Here is a 16,650-nt window from a genome sequence, read left to right on the forward strand (position 1 = left end):
TAACCACATTTTAAAAAAAATGTCTTGAAAGTTTTCTCATTGGTTAATCATGAAAGCTACTCACCATCAGTTCTGGTCAAATTAAGAGTAACAGCAATAACTTATCACAGGACTTACAGAAAAATAACCTGCACAGAATTAAGTTTCTTTTAACGGAAAAAGATCATCAACATATTGGCGCAGACTTGTATGTTATTCCAGTGCTTGCAAAGTCAACATATTTGGTTCTGTCAAGCATCAGATTTTTTCTAGTACCCATGTACACAGATTTCACAGCACTCACATTCATATATTTATTAACAAGAAAACCTTGCAACCATGCTAAGTATTACACCTGCCCCTACACCTCCTCTCCCACCGCCATTCAGGGCCCTAAACAGTCCTTCCAGGTAAGGCAGTACTTCACACGTGAATCCATCAGTGTCATTTATTGCATCTGATGCTCCTGGTCTCCTCTACATCGGTGAGACTCGACGCAGACTGGCTGATCACTTCGTAGAGCACCTTCATTCTGTCTGCCATAACAGCCAGGATTTCCCAGTGGCCAGCCATTTTAATTCCACTTCCCATACCGACATGTCAGTCCACAGCCTCCTCTACTGTCAAATTGAGGCTAGATGCAGATAAGAACAGCAGCACCTCAGATTCCACCTTGGTAGTCTCCAAGCTGACGGCATGAACATTGATTTCTCCAACTGCTGGTAACCACTCCCCTCTGCCCCCCCCCTCTGATTTCCCTTATCCCACCAGCCCCATCACCCCTTTTCTTTCCCCTCCCCCCCCTCTCTATCTGCCCATCACCCACACATTCCTCCCTCCAGTTCCCCTCCTCACCTCCTTCCCTTTATTCCATGGTCCACTATCCTCTCCTATCAGATTCCATCTTCTTCAGCCCTTTGTCACTTCCACCGATCACCTCCCAACTTTTTACATCATCCCCACTCTCCCCATCTTCCCCCTCTCACCTGGATTCACCTATCACCCACCAGCTCTTGATCAACCCCCCCACCCACCTTTTCATACTGGCTATCTCCCTTTCTCTTTCCAGTCCTGATGAAGGGTCTTGACCTGAAATGTCGACTGTCCATTTCCCTTGATAGATGCTGCCCGACCTGCTGAGTTCCTCCAGCATTTTGTGTGTTCATCCAGATTTCTAGCATCTGCAGTCTTTGTGTCTCGTGTTTACACTTATGTGGAGCTTTTCATGACCTCACACCACCCCAAAGTGTTTTACAGGCAATAAGGAACAATTGACAGGAAGCCATTAACTCAGCCAAGCCATTTGTAAACAATGATAACACAGGACTAACCTTTAACCTACTTTCTTAGTTTTCTTGTGCAAACAACAGTTATAATTTTTGATGTTATAATCTACACACACATTTGAAGTTAAAACTGTGATAGAGAATCGTATATCAGACTGCATAAAATACCTTCACCTGCAAGATGTTGGTTAAAATGATACGGTCTGAGAACTGCAATTTCTGTCCCTTAAGATGGCAGAAATCAAATGTCAAAGATTGAGTTCTCTCCAGCACCACTGGTCACAGACTCAAAGTAACCACTGGATAAAAATGGGACTTCTCCCTAGGAAAAGTCAAGTTTATGTGAAAGCAGAGACAATGATCTTTCTAGAAACTCCAAAATAGATGAAAATCCTCAATGATTTAATTTTTCTGCCACAACGTTAATTTACTTATACAGATGGTATTTCCAGATGTAACACCAGGCATTATTCCGTAATCTGTTCAAATAAAATTGTAAACCAACAATGTCCTATAAGACTGCAATGAACCAACTCTTGTAAGACTAAACAATAAAGCAAATTAGAAATGTGTTCATTGCCTACAAGTTTCTGTAAACTTAATCTGAAAACTTGAATCCACTTCCTCAAGCTGTTGAAAAGTTTTCAATTCAGTGTCATTAAAATTTAAATACAAAATCCTAAACTGATGCACTTAATATTAAGGCAAATTGCTTTTGGTAGATCAAAAGGGATGCAACAAACATACCAACAAACACAATCTCAAAGTGTGTGATGCAGATACTGGACAATAGGGATGCAAAAATTGTTTTATATCAATAGTTCAAATTTCATTGCACAACTCAATGACTCCCACATCCAAGTTAGTGCTCCACCTGCTGATTCATACTGCAGTATTACATCCAAAGATAATCCAAATGTACAACAGCTGCTGCTCCAGCAATAATCTCTGCAGCACACCAGTAGACACTGCCTCCCCTCCTTAAAATGACCCATTCATTCCTGTTGTTTTCTGTTCATTAACCAATCCTCAATCCATGCCAATGTATTGGCCCTCATACTGCACTCTCTAAATTTTGTTTAGTCAAATGTCACAAGCTGTATTCCCCAGTGGAAAATGTCTGAATGGTACTGCATTTCCATTGATGAAGATAGCTTGTAACACTTGTCAGTAGTTATTAAGCAAATTTACACAATGTTGTAAAAATTATCTTACAACAGAGAATTTCTCACAACCAAACTGGCCTCTTCATTAACTAACAAAGTTAAACATAAAACCTTCAAAATTTAGTAAAAACAGGTATTGCCAAACACTACTGTAAACTATTGTGCTAAAACAGTCTAAAATCAAAAAACATGTTTATTGATTTGCATTCCTGACCAACAATCCTATCATAAACAGTGTTCTATCAAATGCCAATGCTTAAAATATTGCCTTAACATTTAGCATTTTCAGAATAAATTTCCAAAGATATTTTTGAAGGAAGAAATATTGAGGAACTACACAATAGCATATTTCATATATGTATGCTGCTAATCTGCTATTTGAATTGAACTGAAAAGCTGCATATCTTGCAAAAAAAAACATTGTTTTAATTTGTCGGAAAAACATTTTGTTTAAGATTCAGTGGAATAATGTGGCTATTGTATGAATTCATGACAAATCAGTTCAAATAATTCATACTTAATTCAAATATAAAAATTCTCAAGCTATTAACCATTCACAATAGAATGCCATCTTTTGCTGTGCACTAAAACAACTCGAGTACATCAGAAGCATTTTGCAAAAATGTTATCCCTTTCGTATACACTACAATGAAAAGCTGCCAATGCAGTTAAGGCCTTTCTAAGGAGGAAATTACAGCTCCAGTGACAATGATCTGAAACCTGCTGTAATTTTTGAATATTTAAGGAGTTTTGCAGCAATATAATTTCTGCAACCATTAACTGTATAAGTTATTTCACAGGCAGTAGAAGTAATTAAGATTTTTCAAGGAATACATTCTTACAGTAAGAAATAAAATATTCCAAGGAATATTGCTTACTAATTCAAGCTGCAATCATGTCACTGCGATGCTTGTTAATGTGCAAATTTGTAGTTTGCTGCTAATGAACCATACCAAGTCTAATGTATATTTTTGTCCATTAAATCTAGATCTGCTGCATCATAATAGTTGAGAATGAAGTAACAAAAATTTCCTATTCAAATAATTCATGAGTCCATATATTCCAATATCATATTCAAAGCTTAATGAACACATCCAACTCTGTAAGGACCAAGTTAAAATAGCTGACTATATTTGTATTCAGTGTATTGTAAATATCTACAAACATATTTTCTCAAAGCCTTCATTAAATTCAAGTTTGTGGGAGACAGCACACACAAAAAATTGCAATATGTTAAATACTGTTTTTGCTTGTGTTTAAAATGGGCTAGAATTTGTTGCTAACCACTTGCTATCCACATAAATGGAGAGCCACAACTTCACTTTTGGGATAACCTTATGTTGACCTGCTGGTGAACACTGTGCTGATCCAAAATGGCAAGCCCAGGCATGGCAACATGATCTTGTACAACTTAATGCCAATACATGTGTTGCTCTGAAAAGCCTAACAATGAAATAACTGAAAACATCGACAGCCAGCTAAATGATACCTCAAAGCTTTGCTTACTGTCAAAACTGCTAGGGACTTCCAAATACTTCTGAATGGCCTGACATTATAACCATTCAAAAATTATTAATAAAACAATATCACTTAAAAATTCATAATTATTTGCAGTTGTTTCTCTCCATTCAAATGAAATGGGCCTGATCTTCCTCTGCAAATCCAATGGGTAGATCTCCCAGTATACTAACTAGAGAACAGCAGGACATTAGTACACCACTGTTGGACGCCATGTGTCAGGAGTCCTAACTCCCTGGCACACATTGTGGAAGGAAAATGCTGGCTTTTCAGTGCTGGTATTTCCCATCAAGTTCTAGCCAAATATCTCAATGACCATTTCTTATGTATCATAATGATTAACACTTAAACCTCATGATCATTAAACATGTACCAAACTACTTTTTTTAGCTTGGCAATAACAGCCACGTCAATGACACACATTTCGCAAAAAAGTGAAATTACAGCTGGAAATATAAGATATAAAAAAGTTTACAGGTGTAATTTTATTTTAGAAAACACAGTACCCCTCCAGGACAGTAAAACAACAACTCTTGGTTAGGGCTTCCTCACTGTACTGCCATAGAGCCTGCTACTCTCTGGACTACTGCTCTGGGACTTGGGATTCTTTGGGCCACCAAGACTGGCACAGGATATCTGGACCAGGCAAATTCAGGCGTGAGGACTCCCAATCAACAAAATCTGGCCCAATTTCTGAAAACAATGGTACATGATTATTTAACACTGGTGTACATGTGAATAATAAAAACACCCTTTGAGTGCAACTTCATGAGACACCACAACATTAGACATTCCTGCTGCAAGTAAAACAAAGATAATCCATTTTCACACCCAATACACTACACTATTTTAGGAGTTCATTTGAAATCTGCCTCCCCCAAAAAACCCAAGGTAGTTTACAAAGTATTTTCCTCGTCATACTATGCAGTATTTTTGGAGAGAGGAAAACAGAGTTAATGCTGCAAGTCGCTGAGCATCCACTGATTCAAAACATGAGGTGTCTGTCTCTACACAGATGCAGCCTAACTTGCTGAGGATTTCCAGGACCTACAGTACTGTGTGTTTGTATTAAAGCTAAGTTACTTATATTTCCAATTCTGTTTGGTTTTTGTTCATTCAAATCTTCAAATACTTCTTGTTGATTTATATGGTGATACTGAAATATACAAGATTCTGAATGGGCTGAATGCTAAAAATGTTTCTGCCTCATTGAAGGGTTGATGACACATGCCCATTTCACCTGAATTTACCTTCTCCAGATCTCCAAGTCGATCTTGCGAGTTCATACCATCTCCAAACAGCAGCAGCAATGCCACAATTGATAAAATGGGATGGCACGGCAGAACAGGAAAAGCCACATCCATGAACCAACTCTGAAAATCTTTCACAGCTAAAGCACATCTCAGCTCTGTTCTATCAAGGCTATCAAAGCTTTCCAATCTTATGTGCAAAACCTATCAACATATAAAAAAATTCAAATGACAGCAAGTGACCCCTTAAACTTGCTCCTCCATTCAATGGGTTCATGGATAATTTGATCTGTGAACTCAGTTCAATTTTCTTCACTTGTCTGGGGTGGTGGTGGAGGCTGATACATTGGACAAGTTCAAGAGATTGTTAGATAAGTATATGGAGGAATTTAAGTTAGAGGGATATGTGGGAGGAAGGGGTTAGTCTTAGGTGTGGTTTGAAGGGCGGCACAACATGGTGGGCCGAAGGGCCTGTATTGTTCTATGGTTCTATGTTCTATGGTATCCATGACTGTTTATTTCCCTATTGCCAATAATCTATCTGGGCCTCGAATATACTTAAAAACTCAGCATCCTCAGCTCCCTGTGATAAAGAATTTCAATGATTCAAACCCCTAAGAAATTTTCCTCACCGCCCCCCCCCCCCCCCCACAGTCATTAATGAAAGACTATTACCCTGTTGCTTTGGTCCATCAAATTACCCCATACAGGGAAACCTCATTACATTTACTTTGTCAAGTCAATTCAATTTTTTTTTAGTTTTCAGAATCACCAAATAAACCAACAAGATCACAAAGACACTTCTGAAAACTTCAAATTATCTAAAAAAAACATTCTTTAATACAAGAAATACTGCAGCTGCTGGAAATCCTCAACAAGTTAGGCTACTTCTGTGGAAAGAGAAATACAGTACAGTTAACATTTCAAGTTAAAGACCATTCCACCATCCAAAATATTAACTCATGACTCTCTATCAATGCTCCATCACATCCCGAGGATTTCTACAATTTTCTGTGTTTATGTCCACAAGAATCCCACAATGCTCATTCCATTGAATGGCCTTCAGAATCCTGCAGCAGATTTAACCAGGCACATGATCCAAGAGCAGACTTCCAGTTGTGTTAAGACTGGGACTTCTGCATTTGCTCATGCGTTTCAAAACTTAGAAGCATTTGGACTAAGAAATGCCAGCAAAATCGAGGCCAAAAAACTCAGATTTACAAAGGAAAAAGAATCAAAATGTTTCTCTCATCACATACCTAGTTTGTTTAAATGATTTATATATTTGAGTTAATGAAGACAAGGATTTACCTCAAGAATAAATAAGTAATACTAAACAGCAATGAAAGAGGCTTAGGAAGTTAGTTCTTTATAAGAAAACATACAAAACATTTAAAATGCAGGTTTGAGCAACTTTTCAAATCACAGCTGCAATAAACAATGATAAACATGGGCAATAAATGATGTCTCACAATTTTATCATAATCCAAATGCATGCCCCTCTTAATAAAACTTGCAATGCACAAAGACCAGTTATTTCAAAGTGAATCACAAAGACTAATGATTGGTCAAATTCGTCCAATTATTTTTTATATATATAACAGCTGGAGTATTTGAATAAATTCCAACTGATATCAGTCAATAAGCCTATAATGTACTGTTCCAAGAATAAATGAAACTAATCAGCAGTACTCACCGACACTTTGCTTCCAGTTATCTGAATGCAGTGGTTAATGCAGTGTAAATTAATATTGTTGGGAGAGGCAAAAAAAAATTAACAAAACAGCAACATTATTAGTGAGCACAGCTTTTTGATGCTTAACCACAATGCAATTTAGTTACAGTATTAGTAATACATTTCAGCCCTGAACAAGATTTTCATGCTGATCTGATTTAGAAAATATTAAAAACAATATCTTAACTATTTTCTTTGCACTTTCAGCAGGTTTCAGTGAAATGTTACCAATTTTCATGCAAATACAAGACAAATTGATGGTTTAGAAGTTTAATCCCAGCAAAAATTATATACAATCTCAATATTGAAAACATATGACACTCATCTCACATGTACCCTCCATGTCAAATTGTTCATTGAACGCCACTAAGAATTAATAAGTGATGAAGTCACTTCCAGAATGCTTGTTATATCACATAGCTCCTTTCTAACAAAGTGTGCTTCTCATGCACCAAACCCAAAACAAACTCAGCTTTAGTGGCCTAGAAAATGAATTGGAAATGAACAGTATACGTAAAACATTAACAGGAACAGTCAATATCTCAAATTTTAGTGATTTCTTCAACTGTTATATTTGCTTTACAGTTGTTTATTATGCAAATACTTTATTGCATGTTTTCTGTTTTAAATATGGTTGCATGCACTTTTATTTAATTACTGGTTTTGTTGCATTTATTGCATCAAAAATAAAGTCAGCTGCTTTAGTTTATCCTTTTTTTTGCTGCTCATTGCTGCCAAACTGACTTCATTAATAGGAGTTTGTGGCTAACAAATTAACTTAGCTTGTTTACTTTATAAAGTTTGCTTGATGAAGGTTTTAAATATGACATGGAAGTCAAAAATAGACTAAGCAATGTGAAACAGGAAACTGGAGAATGTCTGAAATATTTACCAAACCTGGGTTAATACCAAATATCATTGGTGAGCTGGATCACACTGGCAGCAAGCCTGCAATTCTTCAGAGAACTAGCTGTACTGCATGCATCAGTGCGTTCTGCAATTCCACGCTCACACATGGTTGTACAGAAGCATGGAATTCCAATTGACCTTATTTTATTTTAATATACATGTTATCAATTAACAGTTAAGTGATTTTAAATAAATATTTCATTTTTGTTTGAATTGTTTTAAATCAATTTTGAAAGATTTTATGAATTGTCAAAGACCTCAGAGTCCATTCCTTGGGTTTGCAGTAGAACAGACGCCAAGGTCATGGGGAGCTATAGATTTAAAGGTCTCATATGGAAGGATAACACAGGAAGTGGGTCAGACTGAGCATGCTTTGGCTCATTACTTTGTGACATACTGAAACAGCATACAACTTATCCATACTGCTTTGTTATACAGTGATTTCCAGAGGAAAGCAGAATGACTTTAACTTTATTGCCAGGTATTAGAAATGGCACTATTCCTCTGGAGAATAGTACGGTAAGGCTAGTGGGAGATTTCAATTTTCCTGGTATTGAGTTGGCCACCCAGAGTCCAAAGGGCCTAGATGGGGCAGAATTTGTGCAGTGCATCCAAGATAGTTTCCTCACGCAATATATTGAGGAACATACAGTGGCATGCAAAAGTTTGGGCACCTCTGGTCAAAATTTCTGTTACTGTGAATAGTTAAGCGAGTAAAAGGTGACCTGATTTCCAAAAGGCATAAAGTTAAAGATGACATATTTCTTTAATATTTTAAGCAAGATTATTTTTTTTATTTCCATCTTTTACAGTTTCAGAATAACAAAAAGGAAAAGGGCCTGAAGCAAAAGTTTGGGCACCCTGCATGGTCAATACTTAGTAACACCCCCTTGGCAAGTATCACAGCTTGTAAATGCTTTCTGTAGCCAGCTAAGAGTCTTTCAATTCTTGTTTGAGGGATTTTCACCCATTCTTCCTTGCAAAAGGCTTCTAGTTCTGTGAGATTCTTGGGCCGTCTGGCATGCACTGCTCTTTTGAGGTCTATCCACAGATTTTCAACGATGTTTAGGTCGGGCAACTGTGAGGGCCATGGCAAAACCTTCAGCTTGTGCCTCTTGAGGTAGTCCATTGTGGATTTTGAGGTGTGTTTAGGGACATTATCCTGTTGTAGAAGCCATCCTCTTTTCATCTTCAGCTTTTTGTTTTACAGACAGTGTGATGTTTGCTTCCAGAATTTGCTGGTATTTAATTCAATTCATTCTTCCCTGTACGAGTGAAATGTTCCCCGTGCCACTGGCTGCAACACAAGCCCAAAGCATGATTGATCCACCCCCGTGCTTAACATTTGGAGAGGTGTTCTTTTCATGAAATTCTGCACCCTTTTTTCTCCAAACTTTCCTGCGTCCTCACCACAAAATTCAGCTTCAGAAGTTTGCAAAGGAACATCTAAACAAGCTTGATGCATTTTGGAAACAAGTCCTGTGGACTGATGAAGTTAAAATAGAACCTTTTGGCCGCAATGAGCAAAGGTATGTTTGGAGAAAAAAGGGTGCAGAATTTCATGAAAAGAACACCTCTCCAACTGTTAAGCACCGTGGTGGATCGATCATGCTTTGGGTTTGTGTTGCAGCCAGTGGCACGGGGATCATTTCACTGGTAGAGGGAAGAATGAATTCAGTTAAATACCAGCAAATTCTGGAAGCAAACATCACACCGTCTGTAAAAAAGCTGAAGATGAAAAGAGGATGGCTTCTACAACAGGATAATGATCCTAAACACACCTCAAAATCCACAATGGACTACCTCAACAGGCACAAGCTGAAGGTTTTGCCATGGCCCTCACAGTCCCACGACCTAAAAATCATCAGAAATTTATGGATAGACCTTAACAGAGCAGTGCATGCAAGACGGCCCAAGAATCTCACAGAACTGAAGCCTTTTGCAAGGAACAATGGGCGAAAATCCCCCAAACAAGAATTGAAAGACTCTTAGCTGGCTACAGAAAGCGTTTACAAGCTGTGATACTTGCCAAAGGGGGTGTTACTAAGTACTGACCATGCAGGGTGCCCAAACTTTTGCTTTAGGCCCTTTTCCTTTTTTGTTATTTTGAAACTATAAAAGATGGAAATAAAAAAGTAATCTTGCTTAAATATTAAAGAAATGTGTCATCTTTAACTTTATGCCTTTTGGAAATCAGATCATCTTATACTCGCTTAGCTATTCACAGTAACAGAAATCTTGACCAGGGGTGCCCAAACTTTTGCATGCCACTGTACTTGGGAAGGAGCAATACTGGACCTCCTCTGAGGGAACACAGCGGGTCTAGTAACTGAAGTGGCAGTTGAGGAGCACTTTGGGTCCAGTGACCACAATTCTATCAATTTTTAAATAGTTCTAGAAAAATACAGAACAGGTCCACAGGTTAAAGACCTGAACTGAAGCAGGGTCAACTTTGAGGGCATTAGACAGGGGTCAACTGGGTGACTTTATTTAAAGGCAAAGGAACAGTTGGCAAGTGGGAAGCTTTTAAAAGGGTCATATCAAGAGTCCAGGGGCAGCATGTTCCTGTTAGGGTGAAGGGTAGACATATCAAGTTCAGGGAACCCTAGCTGATGAGAGATATTAAGGCTCTAGTCAGGAAAAAGAAAGTATACATCACGTTTAGGGAGCTGGGTACAAACGAGACCCTTGATTTAAAACAATTCAAACAAAAAGTTTAAGACCAGGCTTAAGAGGAAAATCAGGAGGGCAAAAAGAAGCTACGAGATGGATTGGTAGGCAGGGTTAAAAGCTAATCCCAAGAGGTTCTTCAGTTATAGTAACAGTAAAAGGGTGACCAGGGAGAGACTAGGTCCTCTTAAAGACCATCAGGGCCGTCTACTCATGGAACTGCAGGAGATGGCCGAGATTTTTAATGTCCATTTCTCCTTGGTGTTTACTAAGGAGAAAATCAGGGATACCAGAGAAATGAGGGTAATAAGTAGTGAGGTCTTGGATCATTTAGAAACATAGAAAACCTACAGCACAATTCAGGACCTTCAGCCCACAAAGCTGTGCTGAACATGTCCCTACCCTAGAAATTACTAGGCTTACCCATAGCCCTCTATTTTTCTCAGCTCCATGTACCTGTCCAACAGTCTCTTAAAAGACCCTATTGTATCTGCCTCCACCACTGTTGCTGGCAGCCCATTCCACACACTCACCACTCTCTGAGTAAAAAACTTACCCCTGACATCTCCTCTATATCTACTCCCCAGCACCTTAAACCTGTGTCTTCTTGTGGCCACCATTTCAGCCCTGGGGAAAAGCCTCTGACTATCTACCCAATCAATATCTCTCATCATCTTATACACCTTTATCAGGTCCCCCCTCATCCTCCGTCGCTCCAAAGAGAAAAGGCCGAGTTCCCTCAACCTGTTTTCATAAGGCATGCTCCGCATTCCAGACAGCATCCTTGTAAGTCTCTTCTGCACCCTTTCTATGGCTTCCACATCCTTCCTGTAGTTAGCTGACCAGAACTGAGCACAGTACTCCAAGTGGGGTCTGACCAGGGTCCTATACAGCTGCAGCATTACCTCTCGGCTCCTAAATTCAATTCCTTGCCTTTTGAGACTATGCATATTATGAGGAAAGATGTATGTGCTTCAAGAATGCAAATTAAGGTGGGCAAATCCCCAGGGCCTGACGAAGTGCACCCCTGGACCTTATGGGAGGCCAGGGAAGAAATCACAGAGGCTCTTGTAGAGATAGCTGCTTCGTCGTTAGCCACTGGTGAAGTTCCTGAAGACTGGAGGGTGGCTGATGTTGTTCCTTTGTTCAGGAAGGGTAGGAAGGACAGGCCAGCAAACTACAGGCCGGAGAAACTGACTTTAATTATAGTGGAGGAAATTCTGAGGGACAAGATCTACCATCACTTGGATGGTCAAGGCCTTATCTGGAATAGTCAGCATGGTTTTGTGCGTGGGAGGTCATGTCTAACAAATCTTTGAATTTTTCGAAGAGGTAGCTAAGGGGCTAGGTGAAGGTAGCGCAGTGGATGTTGTCTATATGGACTTTGGAATAGACTTTAGTAAGGCTTTTGACAAGGTCCTACACAGCAGGCTGATCTGAAAGATGAGGTCGCATGGGATTCAGGGGGCGCTAGCAAGGTGGATTCAGAATTGGCTCAATGATGGGAGGCAGAGTGATGGTTGAAGGTCGATTTTTCGACTGGAGACCTGTGACTAGTGGGGTGCCCCAGGGGTCAGTGTTGGGACCTCCGTTATTCATTATTTATATAAATGATTTGGATACGAACGTACACAGTATGATTAGCAATTTTGTTGATGATACTAAATTAGGGGATCTTGTTGATAGTGAAGCAGGTTACAATGGATTGCAAAGATCAGCTTGCAATTCCCTTTATCAGTTAGGGAGATGGATTGAGGAATGGCAAATGGATTTCAACTTAGATAAGTGTGATGCATTTTGGACAGTCAAACCAGGGTAGGACTTGTACAGTGAATGGCAAGGCACTGACGAGTGTTGTGGAACAGAGGGACCTGGGAGTACAAGTACACAGTTCGCTGAAAGCCACCAAGTAGACAGGGTGGTGAAGAAGGCTTTTAATATGCTGGCCTTCAGTCAGGGCATTGAGTTTAGGTGCAGGGACATTATGTTGCAGTTATACAAGTTGTTGGTGAGGCCACACTTGGAGTATTGTGTACAGTTTTGATCACCATATTACGGGCAAGACATTGTCAAGTTGAAGGGGGTGCAGAAGAGATTTACTAGTATACTGCCTGGACTGGAGGGCCTGAGTTAAAGAGAGATGTTGGCTACGCTGGATCATTATTCCTTGGAATGTAAGAGAATGAGGGGCGACCTCAGAGTTTTCAAATCATGAAGGGTATGGATAAGGTGGACGGTCATAGTCTTTTCCCAGGGTTGGGGAGTCCATAATTAGAGGGCACAGATACAAGACAAGAGGGTAGAGATATAAAAGGGACCTGAGAGGTAACTTTGTTAACAGAGTGTGGTGAGTACCCAGAATGAGCTGCCAGAGGAAGTGGTTGAAGCAGGTACAATTGCAACATTTAAGAGGCATTTGGATAAGTACATAGAGGGGAGGGGCTTGGAAGGTTTATGGGCCAAACATGGGCAACTGAGACAAGCAGGGAAGGTGCTGTGGTCAGCATGACTCAGTTGGGCCAAAGGGCCTGTTTCTGTGCTGCATTACTCTATGGATAAGAGATAGACTGTATATGGTGCCTTTATTATAAAACATGCCAGAAGTGGAAAACCAATGGTTCAATAACTTCAGTCCAAGTTATCAGAAGCAATCAAAAGCAAAACAGATATTAGCTACTCCTACAACAGCCTCTGGTGGAAAGAAATGGCCCCATCTCAATTTGATTTCTTTTTGAGTTGTAACAAAATTGATGGATCACGGAAGCTCAGTTGACTTCTTCACTAAAGACTTCCAATAAAGGTTGAGTCCCGTATGACTGACAGACCGATACTAGGTTAGATAAAGAACTGGTTAAATGTAACAATTAGCAATTCTATTTCATTCTCTTTGGGATGCACTGAGAAATATATTTTCAACTATTTCTTTTTATTGCAGGATTACCTGGTATGAGGGCAGAATATCCATTGGGTATCATCACCTTGACATGGATAGCTACCATTGATTTCACACACAATGCAAGGTAGGTACAGCTATTGCATTAGTGATTACATTATTCCACATTAGTTAAGCTGCAGTTGAGAAGGAACAGCCAGAGAGGTGACTCATTATATTAATGCCACAATCAAAAAGGCTACATTTATAATATGAAATGATATATTGGATTGCACAAAAGGAATCAATCGCTCTGCTTTCGAAGGTTAAAAAAATACTTCAAAATGTTGAGCTCTGTTGACAGCTTGGTAACATTTTACAAAAAAACCTGCTAAACTGCATTGTTATAACTAATATGACTATTCAGATCAGTTTTACCCATGCCAACATGAAAGAGCGATCATCAGCACACTACAATGCATTGTTGTCTAGTTTTCAGATATCATATATTCCCTTAAATTGCACATTTCAAATTGTATGATTCGAACATTTTCACATTCAAGATCCCATTGAGCTGTCTGTGCTTTTTACATGGTTAATTCACATTTCTTTGTTTTCAGATTGGACTATATCGTCATATAGTTAATTCACTAACAAGTGAAACACAGACCACTCAAAAATAAAATGGAATTTTAAATTCAATTTACCTCAACGTACTGTATGTACGTTGCAATGCATCCCTGCTCTGGATTAAAATGGTAAAATTAACTCCAAACCACACAGGTTTCTTTCCATTCATACTTTTTTGACATCTTATGAATGCATTACAGCAAATAAAGGTAGCACTGATAAATTGGAATAATGCTTACTTTGCTGAAAACATGCAAAAATATTTCAAGGAATCAGTAGCAAAAATATATTAACTATAAATAAATCTGTCCACCATCAAACTTCTTGCATCTGTTATTTTAATCCAAAGGAATTCTGTATGTATTAACTTCAGACTGGTTTGGTGTCCCGTACCAAAACTTGTCAATCAGAAGGCTTATTTAATTGGGATGCACCCAGAAAAAGGTGGTGAAAAGGTCACTGAAGTGGAGTCTGAAGAATCACAGAACATCAAGAAAATGAAGTAAAATATGAGCAATGTACTGTGATGGAAGCACAATTTTTCAAAAAACAGATTTAGGAATTTGACGCCACGTGAGACAGTCGCAGAAAAAAATCAAGACATCAGCTTTCTTCAATAAAGAAAGTGATGCTCAACATGCAATCAAAAACTAAGTCAGAAAGGGTGGGGAAGTGTCCATGTATGATAAATCTTTGAGACTATCACAAATTTGTGATTGGTCACACTTACTGAGTGGTGAACTAATTACTGTATTTAGTAACAAAATGAACCTCACACTGAGGTGGCCAATTGGCTCACTGACTGCATCCATCAACTCTCCCATTTTCCTGTCTCTCACCTACACGAGGGTAACTGAGAGTAGTCAATCAACCTACCAATCCACATATCTTTGGGATGTGGGAAGAAATCCAAGTGATCAGAACAGACCTGTGTGATCGCAGGGAGAATGTACAAACTTCACTCAGACAACACCAGAGATCAGGATCAAACTCAGGTCGTAGCAGCTGCAAGGCAGCACTACCTAGGAACCAACTATGATTCCTACAACCATAAAGTTATGTTAAAGGAATCTTTCAATGGTGTCTTACTAGTTAGATCTTGAGGGTTGAAGGAAAATCAAGAAATAGTTCTGCATCAAATGAAACAAAAAAATCTTACCATTTTTTGTTTAAAACTGTAACGGCAGAACATTTCTACATTCTGTATTGCTTTTTTCCAATCAACATTGTTTTTTCTATGACTTTTAACTTAAAACAATTACTTTTTGAAAAGGACTTCAGAACTGCAATATTGAATGCATCATGACCTTGATCTATCATGACTTTGTTGAATACCACCAATGTAAAATGCACACACAGCTTCAATGATTCCACACAAATGCATCCACCCATTCCAACAAATATATGGTCCATCAACAGTAATATGCATGGGTCACAAATGCATTGGAAGCATGAAGCTAACTATTTGCCTCTGCCATGACAAAGTATTTCAAAAGTGTTATGACAATGGCAAATAAGTAAACCTGAGAAACAGCATGACATTAAACTAATATTCCTGTCCTGTGTGCAGTAATGAGGATTGATTAAAGATATTTACTACAGGCACTGGTTAGGAATATTTTACAGCAATGTGGATAGTAGCATCAATTTTGCACTGATTCAACAGCCATCTTAGAAAAGCGAAAATGTAGTAAGATCATTTAATGAAGTATTTTAATTCAGCTCAAGTACGAGGCAGATCCAAGTGAAACAGAAATTCCAAAATTTATTATAAACTGAAAACATTTAATTTTGAGGAGAAAGTATTTAAAAATTCTGCATTATTGCCTGCAGCTGGCATGCCGCTTAGTTTTTGTTGCGTGGTTAGCTGCTGCTGAGGCAAATTGAGAAGATCCTGGAATGAAGCTTGTCTGCAACATCTGCCAATTCTTTATAAATTATTTGTCAATTTTATTACAACTATTTTAACAAATATGTTAACTAAAGAAGCACAATCCCCAAAAGCTAAGCATGTTTTAATTTCTTTAGAAGTATCTCAATTTGAGAAGTTGTTTTAATAAGTTAATCAATACTCAGTTACTTAGTTATTTATTCAAAAAAAGGAATTTGAATCTTTCTCATTGTAGTAATTAAAACATACGCTCATGCAGATATAAAGGTCGATGGGTATTATTCCAGTTACTAAATAACCATCAATATCTCAACCCCATCCCATGTTTTGGTTGCTTGGAAAATTACAAACCAAGCATAAACTGCAATATGATCCCAAGCCATTTGAGTGTCCAGTTGAAGTAAAATAAAAATACAAAATATCAGAGTTCTGAACACCTCATGTTCAGTATGAATGTTCATACTTGCAGCAATTTCAGTTATCACTTGAAATACATTTGTGTCCTTGGATACCAAGAACATCTGTTAAGATTTATTTTGCTTCAGCAATACTCCGTAAAGTAATACTGCATAGAAACAGGCCCTTGACTCACCAATACAGTACTAACCAACAAGTGCCCATATACATTAATCCTACACTAATCTCATTTCATTTTCCCCCACATTCCCAACAATTCCTTCATATTCTGCCATTTACTGACACCTTGGGGCAATTTACAGTGGCCGATAAGCCTGCTAATCCACG

At 38.6% G+C, this 16,650-nt stretch overlaps 1 protein-coding gene across 1 annotated transcript in view; it reads right to left on the reverse strand.

Annotated features, from left to right (window-relative positions):
• Positions 1 to 16,650, reverse strand: part of diaph2 (diaphanous-related formin 2) — a 547,192-nt gene that overhangs the window by 460,340 nt on the left and 70,202 nt on the right. The window contains exon 5 of the mRNA XM_052020928.1: positions 6,896 to 6,916. Coding sequence (XP_051876888.1) covers positions 6,896 to 6,916 — 21 coding nt within the window. The remainder of the gene's footprint in view (positions 1 to 6,895; positions 6,917 to 16,650) is intronic.

The sequence above is a fragment of the Pristis pectinata genome, chromosome 8 (genome assembly GCF_009764475.1).
Source record: "Pristis pectinata isolate sPriPec2 chromosome 8, sPriPec2.1.pri, whole genome shotgun sequence".
NCBI classification, from domain to species: domain Eukaryota; kingdom Metazoa; phylum Chordata; class Chondrichthyes; order Rhinopristiformes; family Pristidae; genus Pristis; species Pristis pectinata.